At 44.1% G+C, this 22,016-nt stretch overlaps 1 protein-coding gene across 26 annotated transcripts in view; it reads left to right on the forward strand.

The window, feature by feature from the left end:
• The first annotated feature begins 4,146 nt into the window (after nt 1-4,146).
• Rel (nuclear factor NF-kappa-B family member relish) overlaps nt 4,147-22,016 on the forward strand; it is a 411,660-nt gene continuing 393,790 nt past the window's right edge. For 24 of the 26 annotated variants that reach the window (XM_075880947.1, XM_075880950.1, XM_075880933.1 and 21 more), the window contains exons 1-3: nt 4,147-4,311; nt 7,582-7,795; nt 16,450-16,583. In XM_075880947.1, coding sequence (XP_075737062.1) covers nt 7,750-7,795; nt 16,450-16,583 — 180 coding nt within the window. In that variant the 5' untranslated portion in view covers nt 4,147-4,311; nt 7,582-7,749. Of the gene's footprint in view, nt 4,312-4,373; nt 4,467-7,581; nt 7,796-16,449; nt 16,584-22,016 lie in introns of those variants that run through there. The other 2 variants (XM_075880938.1, XM_075880934.1) reach the window with 2 other exon arrangements.

Below are 22,016 nucleotides of genomic sequence, written 5' to 3' on the forward strand. Positions count from 1 at the left end.
ACACTTCGCGTCAGCCTCTTCTCCATCCGCTTCTACGCTTGGGTCCACTTTCAAACCCACTCCACATCCTGAACACTTTACAGTCTTTTTAACCATGCCTTTCTGACGCCAATTGTCCCTATACTCGATAATTACTAAACTCGAGCCCTGCACTACGAGACAAAAAAAGTCTAAGCTCTACTACAAAAATGTGTGTGTTCAATGTACGCGCACCTCCCCCACGGGGTGGCAAAAGAAAAAAAAAACAACACCAAAAAAATTTTAAACACACACACCCGCACTAACTAATAAATACCTAGTGACTGGCTCCCGAAAAAGCCGTACCATAAAATAAGTGCTACGAAGATTTCAACCGCTGCCTTATAATTACAAAGACAAGCTCAAAACATGCAAAAACACTTATCTGCGCAGTCGATCCAGAGCGCTCAAAAAACACGTCCATCCACCTTGACAGCCCGAACGATAAATCCTGTAATGGATGGATGCTATGAGCGTCCCCTTTATAACGGGGTGGTGACAAGTATGCCACCAGGCTCGACAAAAAAAAAAAAAAACTTTTTTTCTTTTTATGTTGGCCTAATGCCTCTACTTCGATAAATTCTATCTTAATGGAAAAAAAGGTAAATTTTCAGCTTAAGTTCTCTGCCATTTACGGCACACTGTCCATATTTTATTTTTCCAATATTTATTTTTGTCCTTTCTCTCTAATTTTCTGCCACCAATACTCTAACCGTCTCTTACTTATTTCAATCGCGGGTGTGTTCAGCTTTCCATTGTTGTCCCTAAAACCCAAGGCTTCCTGTAGGCTCGTGCCCAAACGTACACCTGGGTGGATATCTCCACATTCAATCAGAACATGCTCCGCCGTTTCCTTATCTTTCCCGCAGCATGTGCATTGTTCTTCTTCTTTACTGAATCTTGCTTTATAACTACGCGTTCTAAGGCAACCCGATCTCGCTTCAAACAGTAAAGCGCTTCCCCTTGAATTATCGTAAAATGCCTCCCTCCTTATTTCATTTTTGCCCTTTCGGTAGTTACTCAAAGCCGGTTTTTTCTCCATAGCTGCCATCCAGTAAATCCTCTCCGCCTCCCTGACTTTTCCCTTAACGCTCTTTGTTGACATACGGCTTACAATACCAGCCGTATACTTACTAGTGAGTCTTCTAGTTCTTTTTCTCCACTGTGTGTCCACGCTCTTCCTATACAAATAACGGAACACCTTCTCTGCCCATCTACTCTCCTTCATATTTCTTAGCCTTTCTTCGAACCTTATTTTGCTCTGCGCTTCCCTCGCCTCAAAACCTGCCCACCCCATATCGCCCTTTACAGCCTCGTTTGTCGTCTTCCCGTGAGCACCCAACGCGAGGCGTCCCACAGTCCTTTGATTTACATCCATTCCCGCTTGCACCTCTGCCCTCATGCACACCACTGAGTTCCCAAAAGTAAGCCCTGGAACCATTACACCTTTCCACAGACCTCGAAGCACCTCATACCTATTGTATCCCCACAACGCTCTGTGCTTCATTATTGCCGCATTCCTCTTTCCTTTTGCTGCCGAGGCTTTTTCCTGTACCTCCATGTATCTATCACTCTCATTTACCCATACTCCAAGGTACTTGTATTCACTTACCCTCGGTATTTCTTGGCCTTGTATGGACACCGTCTGATCACAGGGATCATTGAATACCATCAATCCACACTTCGTTACACTGAATCTTAGTCCAAGAGCTTCACCTTCCCTTCCGCATATATTCGCCAGCTGCTGTATATCATCTCGACTGTCCGCAAATAAGACGATATCGTCCGCATAAAATAAACCTGGAAGCTTCTGCTCAATCATCATGCCGCCCTGTTTGTGTGACAGAATAAAACCAATGTTGCTACCTTCTAGCGCTTTTTCCATACTCACCATGTACAGCATGAATAACAGCGGGGACAAAGGACATCCCTGTCTCAGACCCCTGCTAACCTCAACGTTCTCTTTGCTACGCATTCCTTCCCACTCTATGCAGACTGTATTTTCTCGGTATATCTCCCTCAAAAGCTGTATACAGTCGTCGCCCATGCCCATTCCTTTCAATATATCCCACAAAATTTCCTGATTAACGTTGTCGTATGCCCCAGTGATGTCTAGAAAAGCCACGTACAAGGGCCTATTCTCTATTTTGGATATTTCTATACACTGAGTGAGAACAAACAGGTTATCGTCTAACCGCCTGTCGACTCGAAATCCGTTCTGAAGTTCTCCCAAAATATCGTTATGTTCGGCCCATGTTTCTATTTTCATTTTTACTGCTTGCATCGCCATCCTGTATAGTACCGATGTAATGGTTAGTGGTCTATACGAGCGAATCTTGTCCTTTTCTCCCTTGCCTTTATAGATTAAGTTCATTCTACTTTGTCGCCAACTGTCCGGTATTTGTCCGTCCTTTAAGCTTTTTTCTACTGCTTTTAACAATGCTTCTTTAGTGTTATGTCCTAGTTCGTTAATGAGGCTAACGGGAATCCCATCTAAACCCGCGGCAGTGCGCTTTGGAATTTTTCCTTCGGCCTTTTTCCAGTTGAAATTATCAAGTACTAGCTCTTCCTCTGTTGCTTTCTCCGCCACACTTTTACTCACCGGGGAGATCCCCTGGACGCTCTTTTGAAACGAATCGGCTGTTACCTTTTGGATGTAACCTAGCGCTTCGTACCCTTCCAATTGATTTCCTCCTTCATCTAGAATATGTTGTTGCGTTGTGACAGACTTCCTACCTAGCGCCTTTATGTGGCTCCAAAAAATCCTAGGCGCGGCCTCCTTTTTTTCGTGTATCTCTGTCATCCAGCGTTCACTTTCACCTTTAATTTTTGCCTCTACCAATTTCTGTACAAGGGATTTTTTCTCTAAATATATTTCCCATATTTTTTTGACTTCGTCCTGCGGCCGCTTCTCCTTTTTTGCCTTTCTATGCTCCCGTGAGGCTTCGCGTCGCTTCTCGATCGCCTCCCGGATTTCCTTGTTCCACCAACTTTTTGGCTTCCTTTTTCCTTTCCAGCAAACAGTTTTCTTCTCTTTCCCTATCTCCTTCGTCATTAGATGTAACAGCTCACTATACTCCCAGTCCTTGCCTGGTATTTCGCCTACTTCTTCCTCGACTCTTGCGGCTATATTTATTATTTGTTTGTCATTTAAATACGAGCTGCCAGACTTTGATTCCATGCTCATATTTTCAGTTTCGTATCCCATTTGTAATGTTATTCGTTTATGATCACTACCCAAGCTGTTAATGCCTTCCTCGTCTATCCTCATTTCTGTCAGTTTGTGGTAAATTCCTTCAGTCATGAGACAATAATCAATACTTGATTGCTTGTTTCCGACTTCCCATGTGATCTGGCCGTCACATTTAGGCCCCGTGTTAACTATCTCCAGACTATGTTGCTCGCAAAGATCTAGTAATAACTTCCCATTGGTGTCTGAATATCCGTCAAGGTCATGTATGTGGGCATTCATGTCCCCTAGAAGGATGATTTCGGCCCCATTACCAAATTCCTTAATATCCGCACTCATGCAATCCACTATCTCCTGATTCTTTTCTCTGCAGTTATTCCCCGTCCACAAGTAGGCTACCCCTAGCCACGTTTCCTTTCCACCTACTGTGCCCCGAACCCAGAGGTGCTCTGAACACGTCTGTTTCACTCTAACCCATTTGGCTCCGCGGTGAATTAGCATTCCTACACCCCCACCTTTCCTTTCCGATATGGTCCTGTTACACCCTTCCCAAACATAATTTTTAATATGTGGTGGCTCTTCCAAGTCTCTAAGGTGTGTTTCTGTAACCGCATACACGCCTATCTGTTCTTTGTTTAAGTGCTCCTCAATCTCTAACCATTTTGCCTTCTTTCTGCCACCCTGCATGTTTATGTAACTAATTGCAACACGCGCCTTTTTCCTTTTTCTTTTACCTTTTTTCTGGTTTTTCGCAATTCTACCTGTCAAAGCGTCCTCCTGGTTGCTTTCCCTGTTACGAGCTACCCCGGACTCCGAAGGGCCCGTGAGCCCGTAATTCCTGTTTACCCAGCGCCCCTAGCGGGAGCGGATAAAAGTGCCGTTCGACGGCCCCCCGATGGCGGTGTGCCCGGCACAGATTTTTGTACAGGAGGCACTGGCCTAGCAACGAAAGCGGGGTGGTCGGGTGGAGGGGGTCGCACGAACGGTTACGAACACGGCCTCCGTGGTTGCAAACCTGACGCAGATGCTGCCTGAAGTTTCGTATTGTTGCTTGAAAACGGCACGACAGCCAATTATTCGCGGATGAAGGCGTGTTTTCGCAGGTACGGGACGTGCGACTCTTCGTTCTAAGTTCTAAGCATAAGAAAAGCGAAGCGCGCCACCTCATCGCTACCTACCTCACGTGCGTCGACGGTCCGGGACGTCGCTTCGACGTGTTGATAAGTGGTGTCCTCTTTTCAGGAAGCCGATCTCAAGTGTTCGTGTTGTAGTACTACTGACACCAGATTCGACTGCATCTCTCGAAATGGCTGCACGCATGAGAGCTGACGACTTTAATTTGCTGTTTTATTCTCACTTGCTGCCTCATCGGATTGTTTACTTGGGCAGTGTGCATAGTTTGAGAATAACCATTTCTCGTGCGAACGCGCATTTGCCGTTGCTTAAAAAGTCAACGTGCAGGTTACAACGTGCGCCTTGCCTCTCGATGTGTGCAGCCTGCATTCGTCGTAACTGGCCTAGCAGAAATCAGCGGTTTTACGCAATGGCATTTGTATCCATGCTAATTTGAAATAGTTGACCGCGATCGCTACTTTGTTTCTTTTTGTTTGCAGCTGTGTCCGCTGATATAGTCATATTCAGTGATTAGCGTGTGAGATCGCCTGTCACAAGTATATTTACACCCGAGCCTTGGAGAGAAGCGAAATGGCCCTGACATTCGCTGCACAGTGCAGAACAATCGGCCTCAAGTTTTTGTTTTTCTGTTATATATGCGCGTTTCGCACCTGTCATTGTGCAAATTGTGGAACATTACTGCAATACTTGTACAAATTATACGTCAAAAGTTTCTATCACTTATTGAGCTTACGATGTAGACATTTGCTTCTATTAAACTTGCCTTAACAAAGCATCTGGGCATCCGGGATCTGGTATTTCACTTTGTTCTGATGCCTGTAGGCAGAGTGTTCGTGCAGTTTAGTTGAAAAAAGCACTTGCAAACTCCAGTAGAACTGATTTTGTTATGAAACTGCCAATGTCATCATCATCAGCCTAACTACATGCACTGCATGGCAAAAGCCTCTCCCAAGTACTGCCAATCAACCGGGTCCTGCACCACTTTATACCTGCATATTTTTTAATTTCATTTGGCATGGAAGAGCAAAGGCTTGGACAGAAAGGACATCTACTTAGAAGAAAGATGGTGAACTAGCAGCTGAGTTTATTTCAGAAAGTGTCACACCACAAAAACATATGCGTAGTCGCAGGGGCGGATTATCCAAGGTTCAAATGAACTGGGTCCTCCGGTTTTAGGGGGCCCCCCAAGGGCCAGAAAAAAATGGCTGACTTCGTTGTTTTGTTAAAAAATGTTGACCCTCTTGATAGAAACAGATTTTCTATTTCAATAATCAATATACATGCTTATAAGAGGTTGCTTGTTGCGTAATGTGCATAATCGTGAAAAGAGAAGTGGGGAGTCTTAGGCTGAGCAGTATGGAAAGTCGATGCAGCTGGGTTTCTCAACATGCCACACATAAAAAAAAATTAACCTCCAAAAGTCTTTCTCATGAGGATACCTAGAAAGTATTTTCTGCTACAACTTGTACAACTTGGCTACTGGTTAAATGGAAGCGTCTCGTCGGAAGTGTAATATTTTAAATATCTAGGTATCATAGTCACTTCACATCTTTGGTGAAACGAACACGTTTGTTGCATAAAAAAAAAAGCAGTATGTAAAGTATCCTAGCTTACGTACTGCTTTTTGTTTATGTAACAAATGGGCTTGTTATGGCTTGACGCCTAGCTCCCGTAGAGATAAGCTATTAGCTTTTTAATCGCTTTTCCGACCAATGACTGAATACGTATCAATAGTATGAGACCATACACAAAAAGAAAATCAGTACGCTTTATTTTTAATATGTACAGCTGGCAGACACCAGCAAGTACACTTGTAGAAAAGGCTGAACTTAATTCCCTGGAATTCCAGAATCGCACAAAAATATAGTGCACCTATATAGGCGCACTATATATACACTTTCATCACTCAAAAAAATAATGTGACTGCCAAACAGATGTATTTCAGAACACATTTTTGTTATGAGTGGTAGGGGAATGGGATAAGCTCTCAGTTAGTGTCATGGAATGCGTGACCACAGCAGACTTCATTCTGACACTTAAGGCTCTTTTGTTGACTGTATATATGTAGTATGGTTCTACCAGTGCATTTTTTCTTTTTTTTTTTTCACGATACTTATATCCAGTAGCGGTCACCTTATATCTGACAAAATTCATATATTGTATCGTGCCATGTCCACTATGTGTTAGTAGTATTTAAAGTGTAAGGGTTACAGTGTAGTTATGTGCTACTGTGATTGTCGATGTAAGTACTTATATTATTGCCCCCGCCGCGGTGGTTTAGTGGCTAAGGTACTCGGCTGCTGACCCGCAGGTCACGGGTTCACATCCCGGCTGCGGTGGCTGCATTTTTGATGGAGGCGGAAATGTTGTAGGCCCATGTGCTCAGATTTTGGTGCACGTTGAAGAACCCCAGGTGGTCGAAATTTCCGGAGCACTCCACTACGGCGTCTCTCATAATCATATGGTGGTTTTGGGACGTTAAACCCCACATATCAATTATTATTGCTGTTGAAAAGCACTGTGTAGTATGCTGTTATTGCTTTTGCATAGCATGTATGTATTCCTTCATCTTTGTATCCCCACTCCTGCTTACAGCCTTCTTTGGATAGCAGTAATTTACATATAAATAAATAAATAAAATGTAGTGCTACCTTCGCTCATTATGTTCTGTTTTCCAATGCCAAGCCCTGGGTGAAGTCTTGTTTGGTATTTGTTCAATTTTTGCATAATAGTTTTCCGCTCGATTACACTAGTGTTCAGCTGGCTTCTAGTCAACCCTACCTGGCACAGTAAAGCTTGCTGTGGAGTGTAACTAAACGTTCTCTAAGCCTCGTTTCTTGTTCTGTCTCTCTGGACCTCCGAAGCATAGCTAACATAATACTTACCTTTTGTTCAAGCAACCACTTCTTCATCCGTCCACTATAAAGTTGTGTTCTCTCTCTTTCCATCCGTCCATTTTCTAACAACTTTGTTCTATGGTTTTGCGTTGACAGACAGTGCTGTTCCAGTAGCCGAGGGCTAATGTGTACTTACGTAGACAAAGCTGCCTTCTGGATTGCTTCTCTGGTAGAGCATTCAATGCACACTGAATTGTTTGACGCTGTTTATTAAGCGATTTCACTCTTGTGCTGTTACTATCCTCTATAGATGTGTGTATGCATCATATGCATCCATTTGTGCACACTTATAGCTCGTGTGACTGCTGGCATTGCATAACCTTTTGCTTCCTGTGGTTGCAGGACGACCCGTACAGCACTCCCCTAGGGAATGTGGCCTACCCCGTGAGTGGAGAGGAGGTTGCAGCAGCTTCATCTTCTTCTTCTGCTGAGCAAGAGCAACTTCGCTCTTTCCAAGACCTATTGCTGCACACCTTCCAGCCAAACCAGCTCCAACATCAGGACCTCGGTATGCCCATCTGTGCCAGCTATGAAGAGCAGAGCTTGCACACGTCTGGTATGTTGGGGCGGTCAGCAGGAAGTTGCAAGAGGGGCACTTGCCTCCCTCAAACCTCAGTAGCACTTGCCCTCACCTAAGTTACCCCACTGCTTTCTCACACTGATTTGCACCCCCTTAAAAAATCCTGCCGACGATCATAGTGGACCCTGCAGTACTCTGGCTTTTTCCTTTTCATGCCACCCTGCCACTGTGATCTGGTGATTAGGCTGCTCGAATGAAGACCTGAAAGTCACGGGATCAAATCCTTGCCGCAGTGCCCACATTTCGATAGTGGCTAAATGTTGGAGGCCCATCTATTGGGTGCTCATTAAGGAATACTGCAGACCTCTACTATGCAGACCTCCCATTGTCATATTGTGGTTTGGGAACATAATACAGTCGAAACCCGCGATAACGAAATCATGAGGGAAAAAAATTTTCACCTCAACGAAATACTTTCTGAGCACCGACAAACGGCCATAGGAGTCAATGCATTTCGTAATTCGTGACAACGAAAGATATTCATACCGCAGTCCCTCATTAACAAAATTTTTGACACAGGAGTGTGCAAATAATCTACTCTCGCAACATTTACATTCGAAAACTGCTGAAATGCATTCATACTACACTTAAATTGTGCAAAACTATCGCTAAGCGCACTTGAGAAGCAGCCGCCATCATTGTTTACAAAAGAAACGTAAAGCTGGCGACAATGATGATGATGGTGGCTTGCCAAAACACCTTCTCGTTATCAGGCACTACATAGGTAGCCAAATGCACATTTCTCATGGAGTTTCGTTTGCTGGCTTGGCTCTGTTCTTTTCCGGAGCCCTCCACTACGGCGTCTCTCATAATCATATGGTGGTTTTGGGACGTTAAACCCCACATATCAATCAATCAATCAATTGGCTCTGTTCTTGGCTTTGTTGGCTTTGCGCACACATGGTCATGTGTGTGGAGCCATTTTTGAAGAATTTGCTTGGTCGCTTGGTGCAACGTCAACCGTGTGTTGCGATTGCTTCATCCGATTTCGCTGCCTGCGAAGATGCCGCCCCCAATGGAAAAGCAGAAATTCATCACGCTGGAAGATAAGGCTGCAATCATCAGCGAGGTGGAAAAGGGTAGAAAAAAAAATTGACATCGTCGAAGAATTCGGCGTTGCTTGCAGCTCGTTGTCCACGATTCTCAAACACAAGGCCTCCATTCTTGGTGCACTTGAAAACAGCACGAGTGCAAGAAACAAAACTGTGATGGCTGCAGCGTTCCCGGACGTAGACGAGGCGTTGTTTGCGTGGTTTTGTGAACAGCGTGCCAACAAGGTGCCTTTATCTGGCAGGATCCTGCAACGGAAAACGCTGGACTTCGCTTGTGTATGCTCGGCCAAGAAAACTTTGAGGCGAGTGCCGGCTGGCTGAGCCATTTCAAAGCTCGCCACGACACCGTGGTCAAAGTAATCTCTGGGGAGGCAGCAGCCGTTGACTCGGTGACAACGTAGTTGTGGCTGCTCAGCAACAAAGAACTGCTCGGCCAGTACAAGCCCTCGGACATCTATAATGCCGATGAAACGGCACTGTTTTATGAAATGCTGCCATCCAAGACCTTGGACTAATATTAAAGGCCAGAAGTGCCACGGTGACAAGCACAGCAAGGGGTGCGTGATGTGCGCCAACAAGGATGGCACAGATAAACGGCCACTGCTCATTATTGGCAGGAGCAAGAAGCCCGGCTGTTTTAAAGAGAATCACAGGCTGCCGGTAAGCTACACCGCGAACTTGAAGTCGTGGATGACGCAGTCCATTTTTAGCATCTGGCTCTAGTCGTTCAATGCCAACATGCGGAAGGCAAACAGGTCGGTCTGCCTTCTTCTAGACAACTGTAGCGGCCATCACGTCGATGTGCAGCTCGGAAACGTGCGCCTGGTATTCTTTCCACCAAACTGCATTTTGGGGCTACAGCCCCTCGATCAGGGTGTTATTCACAGCATGAAGTGCGCTTACAGAGAGAGGCTGATTCAGCGTTTGCTGCTAAATCTACAATTAAAGCGCCCCATTGACGTGGACATCTTCATGGCGCTAGAGATAATCGCCCCCGCATGGATTGCAACGAGTTCAGTCGGGATAACGAATTGCTTCACACACGCCGGCCTTGTCACTCCGCAGGCATCGTGCACTGATCCAGCGGAGCCAGAAGAAGGTTCGCCTGTAGGCGCACTTGATGACGGTGCTGGTAACAGCGCAGTGCCGCCGTCACTGACCAGTGCATGGGGCGAACTTTGGGCCATGGCAAATGAGATTTTCGACGGCCTTCAGCGTTCATGAGTTTGTTTGCACCGATGTCGTTTGTGCGCTTGGCCTCGTCGTGCACAAGGAAGTGACTGATGAAACTATCGTCAGTCGCGTGTGTGAGGCCGCCGATCCCGATGAGCATCGACCGGAGTAGCCAGAGAAAACAACAAACCCGCAGGTTGTGCTGAATGCCTTCGACACAATTCGCTCGTTTTTTGACGAGCACGATGACGACGTGGCGATGGACCATTTCTCACAGTGTGAGTTGAGAGGCATGAAATTGCTGCATGTTAAGGCCCGCCAAAGTAAACTTACTGACTTTTGGAAATAAAATGCGTTTTTTGTAAATTCCATGTCTTTTCTGCTGCATTATACCGCCAACGAAATTCCCGCAAGAGCAAAATTTTGTGCTTTCCCCGCGGATTTTGTTATTGCGTGTTTTAACTGTACCCTATTGTGACCCTGTGTACTTATAGGGGATCTGGAGGTTGCAGGGCTGGATGTGCTGCATCATTTCACCATCCTGCTCCAAAATGCATTATTGCACAGAAACTGCTCCCAAATGGTTTTTAGTTTCCTCATGTGCCACTGTAATTCGTGATGTGGCATGCCCAAGCGAGCACATGTCATCACCTGGCTCACTCTAGTAACATTTGTGATGGCAGGCTAACAGCTAACTCTTTCAGACTAATCTCGCGTAAATCGATAAAATGCATAAGAGTGGCTACTTGAGCTGATTGGTATTTTAGCTTTAAAAGTTATATACTACTTTCTTGGTGTGCAGGGAATGTTTCAGAAAGGAGACAGGTAGGACAGAGTGCTCCCTGTCCTATTTGCCTTTTTCTGAAACGTTCCCTGCGCACTAAGAAAGTATATTTTTTTTACAAATCTACAAAATTTTAGTGTAAAGGAGGGAGTAAGGTCACTACAGAGAATGAAGTGGTTTTCATTATTTCTATTGTCTCAACGTGAAGTAAGCGGGTCATTTGCTGATGTATTTTCAAATAGCACCAGCATTCGCTACCACTTCATTGTGGTTAAAGTTTCCATTTGTGCTCGAGCGACACAGCCTTCCTTTCCAATGCTTCTTCACCTGATGAAAGATGGTTGAAGTGTTTTCTTTTTGCTTAAGAAACCATCAACTGCAGGCTTCGCACGGGGGGAGATTTTGTCGCATGCATTCTTCGTGCAATGAAAATGGTCGTCTCATCTCATCTTTGCTTCAGCGGCATTTGATTGCATACTTTTACTCGCACATAGAACGTACGATGCTTCGGGCGGTGTTATTGATTTGGACTTTATATGGAACACAAAGATGGTAGGGAAAACCTGCTGACTGTGTCCATTTGCACATATTTGCTGTCCCAATGGAAGTTCTCCCGGCTTCTTATTTTGCATGTCAGCTGGTATATTTTTGCAATGTGAGTATTGAAAAATTTTTTTCTTTAGTGTAGTCAGGTTTAGCTATGTAGTGCATTGCTTATCTTTCTTCTGCTCTGAGATCTTATGTCCACTCTGTTGTGATAATTACTTAAGCATAAAGTTTAATGAATTAAGTTATCTTAATTGAGATTGAAAATAAGTTTCATTAGGATATTTATAGTCTCGACTTGAACGTTCATGTCATTTGAATGTCTGGAACCCCAAGCCTTATGAATATCCCGTCTTGGTGCTATTACAGGTTTTTATAGTAAGATTGAAGCCTTTTACTTGATTAAGTACATGAGTTGATTTACTACAACGCGGTCAGCTTAAACTGACCGCGTTGTATTTCTTTTTTGTTGAAATTGGTAGTACTCTTCGTTCTATATTAACAAAGGGCTGAGCTATATGGTAAGCAATTATTAGGGGCGTGCAAATATTTGAGTTCCGAATTCGAATTCAATAATGCAAAGTTGAGCAATGTGATCTGACTTTAGAATAGCTAGTATTCGAAGTTTCAAATGATTCGACAGGACGGATCTCTAAAGCGTGATAAATGTCAATGATGCAACTCATTTAGGGTGGGCGAACGAAAACTAATGCTAACGTCATTACAGAAGGCCTTCTGCTAAAATTTTCACCAATATACTGGTGCAAAAGTGTGCACATGTTTATTTTATAGGGAGATTATGTCATTTTCACATGGCATAGCTCCAGCAGAAAGGGCCACAGAACAGTTAGGGAGGCTATAACTGCTAGCGTGAAAAAAATAACCAGCACTGAGCTTAGACATTATAGTCAAGAGGTTCAAAAATACTTGATGAGCTCCTGACTTCAGGTAAGTAGGCTTTTTTAAAACAGGAAAGTGCATAGAGCTACACTTTATCCAGGTATTGACAAAATTTTTTTGCAATACCTTCCCACTTCTGCCACTGAAGCGCCCAGTCAGTGCATGTTTTCAACTGCAGGAAACACAATAATACCACGTCGAGAAAGTTTCAAGAAAGGTCTCGGGGAGCAGCTCGTGTTTCTGCGTGAACATTTGATTGTATTTACTGGCATAATTTGTGCCCTCAAATAATTTGTGCACCCCTGATATTTTGGCAGCTTTACTAAAAAAATATATTTTTCTTATATTTTTCACTTCCCGATGCAGCTCGCTGGTGAGTGCACAAAAAGACTTATGACCTTTCGATGCTTCAAGTGGGCTGCTAGTGCAAGTCCCTTCCGACGACTTCCCTGGAACTAGGGTCCCCAGAATACCGTACCTGAACACTCAAACCTGTTGATGGGTCGCCTGAACTGCTCAAATTTTTGCCTCCCCCTATCTCGCCATTTCCACCACCTCGAGAATGCCTGCTTGCCTCACGGCACAGACAACTTTTTGTATCGTAGGTGTGCGAGGGCCTGTCGCGTCGGCTGTTCCTCCCGTTCCCTGCGTCCGTGCTGCAACGCACGCTTGGCCGATTTCGGAAGTTTAAGTTTCGACATCCAACCGATACGTTTTTACAGTTATCTTGCAATTTGCTACAGTAATCATATATAAGGCAAAACTAAAGCTCGCTGTTGTAAATTTTGCTGAAGAAAAGGGGAACCGTGCCGCTGCCAAGCACTTTAAAGTGAATGAAATGTGTACTTCAATGTGTGACGATCGGTGTGATCGATACACAATTTAGCAGAAGACTGTACGCTTGATAATGCAAGTTTTCTGCCATTGAAAAAGGTCTTTTAAATTATGTGTAGATGCTTAGATTATCCGGTATCGCCGTGTCATGGGCGCTAGTTTCTCCCAGCATTGTCGAGAAGAGATTCAAGTAAATGGGGCATTCAAACGCGCTCGACAGAACCAAGGATGATGCGCTTTGGAAGGGGAGGGCGGTGGCAGCGGCCGCAACAATGATTCTCAATCGGACTTTGCGATCACTGATTCCCACTAGACCGCTAGTGACCGGATCTGACTGGTTAAAATAAGGGCTAATACTTTCAAAGTAGGTTTGCATACAGTTGCTTGGTTTGAAGTAAGTTTTTTTCACACATACATTTAAAGTAACAAATACGCTTTGTTTGTGCTCTTTTTCTTAAAATTTATATACCGCGTGCGTTAGGAGTGCGAGACAATATTTCATGTACGCTCGCGAAATCCCCATGTAATTTGCACACCCCCTTCTAAGGGAACCAGAATCGCTAAAAAAAGTACACAAATCGCACGAGTATATACGGTATTTTTTCAGTAGGAGTCGCTCAAGGACATGAGCAGATTGCATTTTGTACTTTCAATTTATCAATAAAATTTTTGGTATTTCATATTCAACATTTTTGGCCACTGTTTGGCTCTATCTAATTCGAGATAAAGTTTCACTATTTGCACGTCTTTAGTATTCATTCTGAAACACTCGGCATTCAACCACAAACAGAAGAAAGAAGTTGACATCACAAATGGCATTTGTGGTTTCTTGACTTATTTGTGTCCGTCTTGGCACGTTCTGTCTTCTATTAGAATGTTCATTCAAATTTCAGTAAACCCTTGTTACTTTGAAGCTACTGGGACCGTGAGAAATCTTTGTATTAAGTGCGTTTTCGAATTAACAGAACATAGAGAAAGTGGAATGCAAGGAACTTGAAATTATTCAAATTAATCAGGGATGATCGCTTGCTGTGCCAGCTAGTTTGTGGCACCAAGAGCTATGTTCTCTAGCAATACCTGGTCACAGTTGTGGCGCAAACAAAAGGGAATTCGAAGCCTAACTGCTGTCACAAAAAAAAAAAAAAACGTGATCAACTGAAATGCGTGCCTGCGAAAAACAAGACATCTTTACTGCAACAGAGTAGTGACACACGGCCAGCATGTCACCTTCTCTTTGCTGCGTGAGCACGTTATGATGCGACCATTCGCCCATTCTTTCTCGTGAAATAAAGAATTTAATAACGAACAGTATGACGCTGTTTGTGATGTGTTTCGGCTGGAAAACATCGTGATCACTATTGAAGCTTTCGACCCGAGTGTTCAAAGTAGGCGTAGCAGGCAAGAACTCTGCCTGCTGTGCAAGTGCGTGAATTGCTGGAGCAACCGGCACTCGAAGGTTCGCATATATCACAGATTTCTCCAGACTGTCCTTTATCAATTTCTTTAACTTTCCCAAAAGAATGGCCCCGCCGCGGTGGTGTAGTGGCTAAGGTACTCGGCTGCTGACCCCCAGGTCACGAGATCGAATCCCGGCTGCGGCGACTGCATTTTTGATGGAGGCGAAAATGCTTTAGGCACGTGTGCTCAGATTTGGATGCACGTTAAAGAGCCTCAGGTGGTCAAAATTTAGTCTAGAGCGTTCCACTACGGCACCTCTCAGAGAAATAAGCCATTTCATTTTCTGGATTTTTTTTATTAAAAAACCTGCATTTATGTACGCCTATGTGCTTTTCATTAAAGGGACACAAGGAGAAACAATGACTTTGTTTAGATCGATAAACACAACTTTAAGAATTATAAAGCCATGAGTTGCAATGTTACAAGCTCGTTATTAGTAAATGAAGTCAAGGTTTAAGTTTCATTTTTAAATTTCACGTCGAAATCTTCACGTGTGACGCAACAAATTACAAAACTTATTTTGCATGTTTTTTTTATATTTGCTCGATGCAATTTTTGAAACTCTATATGCTAGTTATTTTCTGGATGATGGTTTTGGGATGTTAAACCCACATATAAATCAATGAGGTAAAATGGATAAATCGTGATGCGCTGACGTTGCAAGAAACATGCAAAATGCTGCCTTCACGTCACTTCTGTATTGCACTGAAGCACATCTTGTTTTGCACAAGCGCATACTTCAGCTGATCACGAGACCATTTTTAATATATAACTTTATTTTTCCAGCTGGAAGTAGCGAGGCAGGGTTGCTTCAGCTCTTTAGGTCATTAAAGTACATTGGCTAGTGGCTCTTGAAGGCCGCTGTGTCCGCGGATTAGTGGCGAAATTGGGATTGGGAATTGGCACACTGCAGCCAAAGTTTTTGAATTAACCGGACTTGTGCTGACCGGCGCTTCAAATTATCTGCTAAAACTTACATTCACTGAAATACTTTAAATTTAGCAGGATTTTGAGGAATGATTGAGTTCGAATAAATGAGGTTTTATTGTACATAAAGGAATAGTTCATACAGAATGGTTGTTTTGATATGATGCTATGGCCAGGATTATCAGCGTTTTCAACTGTGGCAGATGCCTGTGAAATTTTACTGGGACACAGGGTCACAGAATTTGTGTACTGGTCGCTCAGCACAATTTTAGGCCCCTGCGCAGCCACCTATTGCAATCATTGTCTATATACAATATTGTGTACTAGAGTGCTTTGGCCAATAGATGGCCCTTGTGTCAATAAAACACATATATCATCATCATTTCCACCGTAATTACTAATATGAACTGTATTGCGCAAAAATTTGAAGTCACGAACATGAATGAGGCTGAACAAAGTGAGGTTAGGGTGCAAGGAAATTTAGAGAATTAAGCTAATTTCATTTTCTGGATTTTTTTATTAACAAACCTGCATTTATGTACACGTATGTGCATTTCATTAAAGGGACACTAAGGAGAAACAGACTTTGTTTAGATCGGTAAACACAACTTTCACATTTATAATGCCATGAGTTGCATTGTTATAAGCTCATTATTAGTGGATTAGGTTTAAGTTTCATTTTTAAATTTCATGCCGAAATCTACACGTGTGACATAAAAAATTACAAAACTTATCTTTAGTATTTTTGTGTTATTTTTGCGTGTGTCTGTACATAGTGTACAATACAGCTGCTTGTCAACCACCATTGTAGGCAATGAAATTGCATTCTAGCTTGGGCTGAGAAGTCTGACTCAGCTCATTCTTTTGCCTGCTGGTGAAAGACTGGTCCAATTGTGTAGGCGTTTGAGATTTTACGTGTTGTGCTCACTTGTTTGCATTTTATGTGCCGATTGCAGGTGGTGCTCGGCTAGTGATCGTCGAGCAGCCCATGAAGGAGACCCGCTACCGGTACAAAAGTGAAAGTGGCTCTCATGGTCCTCTCATTGGGGAGTCAAGCACGCAGCAACGAAAGACTTTTCCTACAGTCAAGGTTCTCTCTCACTTCATAAAGTCACTGAACCATGGCCTTTACCTTTTTTTGCGCTTTTTGGAGGGGCTGAAGGCCAGTTCTTCAACCACCCAGAGGTCGAAGTGTAGGTGTGGTGTTGCACACGAGCCTACAGGGAACATGTAGCCTTGGGAATATTTCAAAATAATGGCACAGTTGGGGGACTTAAATGTGGCCCTCACTCACTTCACCCCTTTCTTATGTGTTTCTCTCTGCTCCTGTCCAAGGGCTCCTCCTCACTGTGCATGGATGAATGTTGAACACACATACCTGTGTGCTGATCGAACTGTTGGGGTCATGTGAAGGCTGAGCACTGGCAGTGATGGAAGTGCGGTTACATGCTGCTCAAAACAGTAATTTTTGTTAGGAATTTCTCCAAACCTGCTCCAAAATGACACTGAGGGAATGAGAATGACTAACTTTTACTGTTTGTCTGACTCACAAATCGTTAAAAAACTGAAGAGAATCTGTGTACTACTGTCCTGCTGTGCTACTGGTCTGCATCATGAATGGCTCTGATCTCATTTGTGTGACAAGAATTGGCACATTAAGTATATAGCTCATTTAGTTGTTTTCATTTCTCAGCAAGACATGCAGTCTACCGTATAAACCGGAATATAAGTCGAGATATTTTCAATAAAACAATGAGCTAAAGTCGCCCCTCGTCTTATATAGTGGTGTCTAGCCAAGAGTGCACCGCTGTCTGGCAATACGTGGCTTGCATGTGCATGAGAAGCAGGACCCGGCCATATTCGTAATCAAATCCAATAGCAGGTTGTTGTTTTTTCTCTCTTGTCTGTTTTTTTTTGTGTTCATTATTTGCCTTTGATCTGTTCTCAGTTTTCACTCCACTTGACATTGCGTTTCATATTTAGTGGTCTTTTTTTCGTTCACTGAATATGATTAGCGGTAAGAGAAGGCAGTACTCAGCTGCGTTTTAACTAGATGTTGTTAAGTTCGCAGCAGGGAATGAAAATTAGGCTGCTCAGCACCGCTTTGGTGTATCAGAAAAAAGCATGCGCAATTGGAGGGCGCAGAAAGGGAAGCTGCAGATGTGCAATCCTCGGAAAATGTCATTTCGTGGGCGAAGTGCGGTTCATCTGCAGCTGGAGTATACGCTAGGGAACTTTGTGTGGGAAGTTCATGCATGCTCGCTGTCAGTGACCGTGGATACCATTTGCAAGAAAGCTGTGGAACTCGCTCAAGAAGCTGGGCTCATGAGAGAAGAATTTCGTGCACCAAACTCTTGGGTGTGTCGATTCATGAGACGCAAAGGATTTTCTTTCCAGTGGCGCACATCCATCTGTCAGAAGTTTCCAGACGAGTTTGAGGACAAGCTTACAAATTTTCAGGGCTTCGTGAACTGGCTTCGGAAGCAGAACAACTACATGATGGGGCAGATTGACAATGTCAATGTGACCCCCATGTGGTTTGACATGCCTTCATCGACCATGATCATGCAGCGTGGCGCCAAGGATATGAAGCTGTTGGCAACGAGCACTCGTGCTTCACCGTCATGCTGACATGCATGGCAGATGGTAGAAAGCTTCTTCCCTTCATCATTTTCAAAAGTAAGACAATGCCGAAGGAAGTGTTCCCGCCCGGTGTTGTCGTTTGCGTCAACAAAAAGGGATACATGGACGAGGCCATGATGCTCGAATGGATACGAGTAGTCTGGAACCGTCAGCCAGGTGCACTGCTGCGTATTTGCAGCATGCTGGTGTTAGATGCGTTTTGTGGTCACTTAACCGACGCTGTGAAGGGCGCACTGGGCGATGTAAAAACGGACCTCGCCGTGATACCAGGTGCTATGACGTCTGCCCTCCAACCGATCGATGTTGTGCTAAACAAGCTGTTCAAGGACTGAGTCCAACTGGAGTACCAAAAGTGGATGTCCGGCGACAACCCAAAGACATTGACGAGCCGCCTATAGAGGCCTCCGCTTGCGACTGTTTGTGGCTGGGTGCTTTCCGCCTGGCGTTCCTTGCCGAATTCCATTGTGGAAAATGCTTTTAAGAAAGGTTTCTTCAGCAACTCGCTCTATGGCACGGAAGACAACGCACTGTGGGAGGCGGCCAGGGACAAACTCTCGTCTTCAGAAGACAGTGGTGCTTCGTCTGACGAATAGGAACAGTTGCGATGGTGGTTGAGGGGAGCTCCGACGGTCAGGGTGCGGTGCCCCCAATTCGCAAATAAATGTCGTTTGGCAATTTTGGGTTGTTTTTCTTTTTTTCTTTTTTGGTAACCTGAGCTTGGGGGGTCGACCTATATTCCCACTCGACCTATAGTCTGGCTTATACAGTAATGTGGCGAAATGTGAAAATCAGCAAGATTATCTTTATCTCACACCAATCATCTAGGGCTTATTTAGTAATATGAGACTGTGGTTACTTCTAAAATGTGGTGCTGAGATTTTGCGGTTTGATTTGATATTTGCCAGAAATCATCATCATCAGCCTGACTATGCTGACTGCAGGGCAATGGTCCTTCCTACGATCCACCAGTCAACTCAATTTTGCGCTTTCTGCTGCCACATTATACCTGCGAATTATTTAATCTCATCGGCCCACTCAACTTTGTCTCCCCTCATCCGTTTACCTTCTTTGGGAATCCAGTCAGTTGCCCTTAATGACCAGTAGTTATCCTGCCTACGCGCTACGTGCCCGTCCCATGTCCGTTTCTTCTTCTTAATTTCAACTATGAAATCCTTTACCCCGGTTTCTTCCTTGATTCACTCTGCTCTCTTCTTGTCTCTTAAGGTTACACCTATCATCTTCCTTTCCATTGCTCACTGCGTCGCCTCAGTTTAAGCTGAACCCTCTTTGTAAGACTCGAAGTTTCTACTCTGTAGGCAAGTACCGGCAAGATGCATCTGTTATACAGATAAACCTGCTTATAACGAACCTCATAATAACGAATTCCTCGCTATGACGGAAGTTTTTTAATTCTTCGTCGTTACCTCATAGAAGCGACCTTTATATAATAAAGTAACAGCGGGAGACATCCTTGATATGAAGAATTTTCTCCACGGACAATGTAAGAATTTTGCCCCAATTTAGTCAGTTTGGCACGAGCATGCACCTTTCGCAGTTGCGCCGCCGCCGACTCCCTGGCGAGTGCGAGTGTTCGTTATTGCTCACGGGTGTGCGCAAAGCAGCCAGGCAGGCCCACGAGCCCGCGGTGCCACCGTTTTTGTCCACCGCAGATGTATGTGCAGATGTGTCTTTTCCCCCCCTCCAAACCAAAAACAACTACAACAAAAGAAAAAAAGACTACTTTTGCGTTGGCAGTGCCATGCTTTTAGTTTGTGTCTCATATGTCGGGCTGCGTTGCATATGGAGGGCGCTTTACCGAATAGTTTTTCGTGGTATCCATTTTGTTCGTTCTGCATGGTGTGGCTCCCGACGATGTTCAGCTTTGCTGTTCTTTTTTCTTTTTTAATAGGTATAAATGTGTCATACCGGGAGGAGGTCGGATTAAACGCTGATGGAAACTCTCAGAGACTGCAGTGATGATGGGTCTTCGGAGCTTTGGAGGTTGACTTGTGACGTGCTTCTGTCTTGCGTCACAAGTTTGCGGGATCGTAGCCTTTGCAATTAGCTCTGGCAACAATACGACGGCGCGTTGAATGCAATGCAATGAACGCAACAGCAACAAATTGCAATGTTCCTTGAGGTAAGGCTGGTAGCCAACTTTTTCAGGTATGATATCACGGTACTCCTACAAAGCGGTGGTGTGAGCAAATAGTGCTGCTTTAGGAAGCAGTGCTCTTTTCATACAGTCTCTTTGCGTTGAAAGCGCACTTATACATGCCGAGATAGCACGTGCGTCAGCAATCACGACCTTGCCCTTAAGATCAAAGTTCACCATTGCTACTAGAGCGAAGCCTTCCTCCCCGCACGTTTCTTTATGCTCGTTTAACATGGTTTCCTTTCTGTTTTAGCATTCATCGTTGAGCATTTCTCAAGATGAAGAAACCAAGTGTAAACTTAAGTTTTCTTTGTTAGAGACAATATTAAGGTGGGACATGGTGTGTGGAGATATTTTCTGTATTTGTGGACCAAACATGATGAAAATATACATGCCTATGTAGTTTCTCCTGCTGATTTCAAATGTGCAAAAATTTTTATTGTAGGTCAATTAATTTAGAAAATACACAATGCTGCCACTCTATTGTTTTCGGAGGCAATAGAAAAGAAAGGGCTTATCAAAAAGCAAATATTAATGTATAGCTAGGCAGTGCAATTAGCAATCAGTGCAATGCTGCAAGCAGATTTCAAATTAAAGAAAAACTAGTGATTCTTCGGATGATGAAAGTTGAGGAGTCATGTCATGACTATCACATACAAAGCAATTTAATACCGTCTAAATTTATATGCGCAGCAAATGGAAATTCTGCTCTCAGCACTTTGTAATACACAGATTGGGCTTTACGTTAATGAAAAAATTATTGCTCTAGCTATTCTAGATTGCAAGATATCAACCCGACAAACTAGTAAAGTCACCAAAAATCATGTTTTCAGAAAACTGAGAAAAAGAAATAAAACTCATTCATTTACATAACTGCACTTGAAAATGCTCAGTATGCACCGCTCATGTAGTCCTTTTGACTATGAGTTCCTGGGTGGCGTTTTTTCAGGGACTGGTGCATGTTCTCCGTTGCTTGTCGCTTCTTGACTGATGCTGCTGTGCACCGTCGATCCTTTTCAGCCATGCGGCTGCGGCTTTGCCAGCTGGGGTTTAGGGTCAGCTCTTTCATAATGTCCTCGAATGCCTTTTTATTGCCTGCATTGAATTTGAGCACTGCTTCTGCCACAGCTGCCTCCACCGTGAATAGCGAAGCATGTCGCTCCTTTGGTGCCAGCGCCCAGATCATTGAATGCAGGCATTCGTTGTTATTTTGGGTTTTCCCTCGCTGGCATTGTTGCAACCGCTTTCCGTCTGACAAGCGCTCATAAATGGGAAGTAAGGCTTGGCAGATATGTGGAGGCAGCTTTCGACGATGTTTGGGAATGGGCTCTCCCTTGACCTTTGCCGCATTTTGTTTGCACCAGGAATTTGGATCAGATGGGCACAGAGTGTGGTTTGCCACATTATCATTGGACGCGATGTGATTATAAGTGGCCATCGCTGCTGTGTGCGTAGCATCAACATCAGAGCCCGCCCGTAATAATTGGTGAGCTTGGAAATCAAGTCTCCTGTCAAGTAGCCCTTTCACCCAAGGCTCTCAAGGCCAGGGCCTTTGTGTTTTGCAATCAAGTTGCGCAAAGCAGTGCCCATACACTTTTGGACATGATTAATGCAGTCCTCTTTTTCCACTGGGATATACCCAAAAACCGTATCTTCTTGTAGCGCAAAGTAACTGCGGCTGTCCCCGTTGCAAAGCACCGTGGTGTAGCACAGGTTGTGCCGCTC

Source organism: Rhipicephalus microplus, chromosome X (genome assembly GCF_043290135.1).
Source record: "Rhipicephalus microplus isolate Deutch F79 chromosome X, USDA_Rmic, whole genome shotgun sequence".
Taxonomy (NCBI): Eukaryota; Metazoa; Arthropoda; class Arachnida; order Ixodida; family Ixodidae; genus Rhipicephalus; species Rhipicephalus microplus.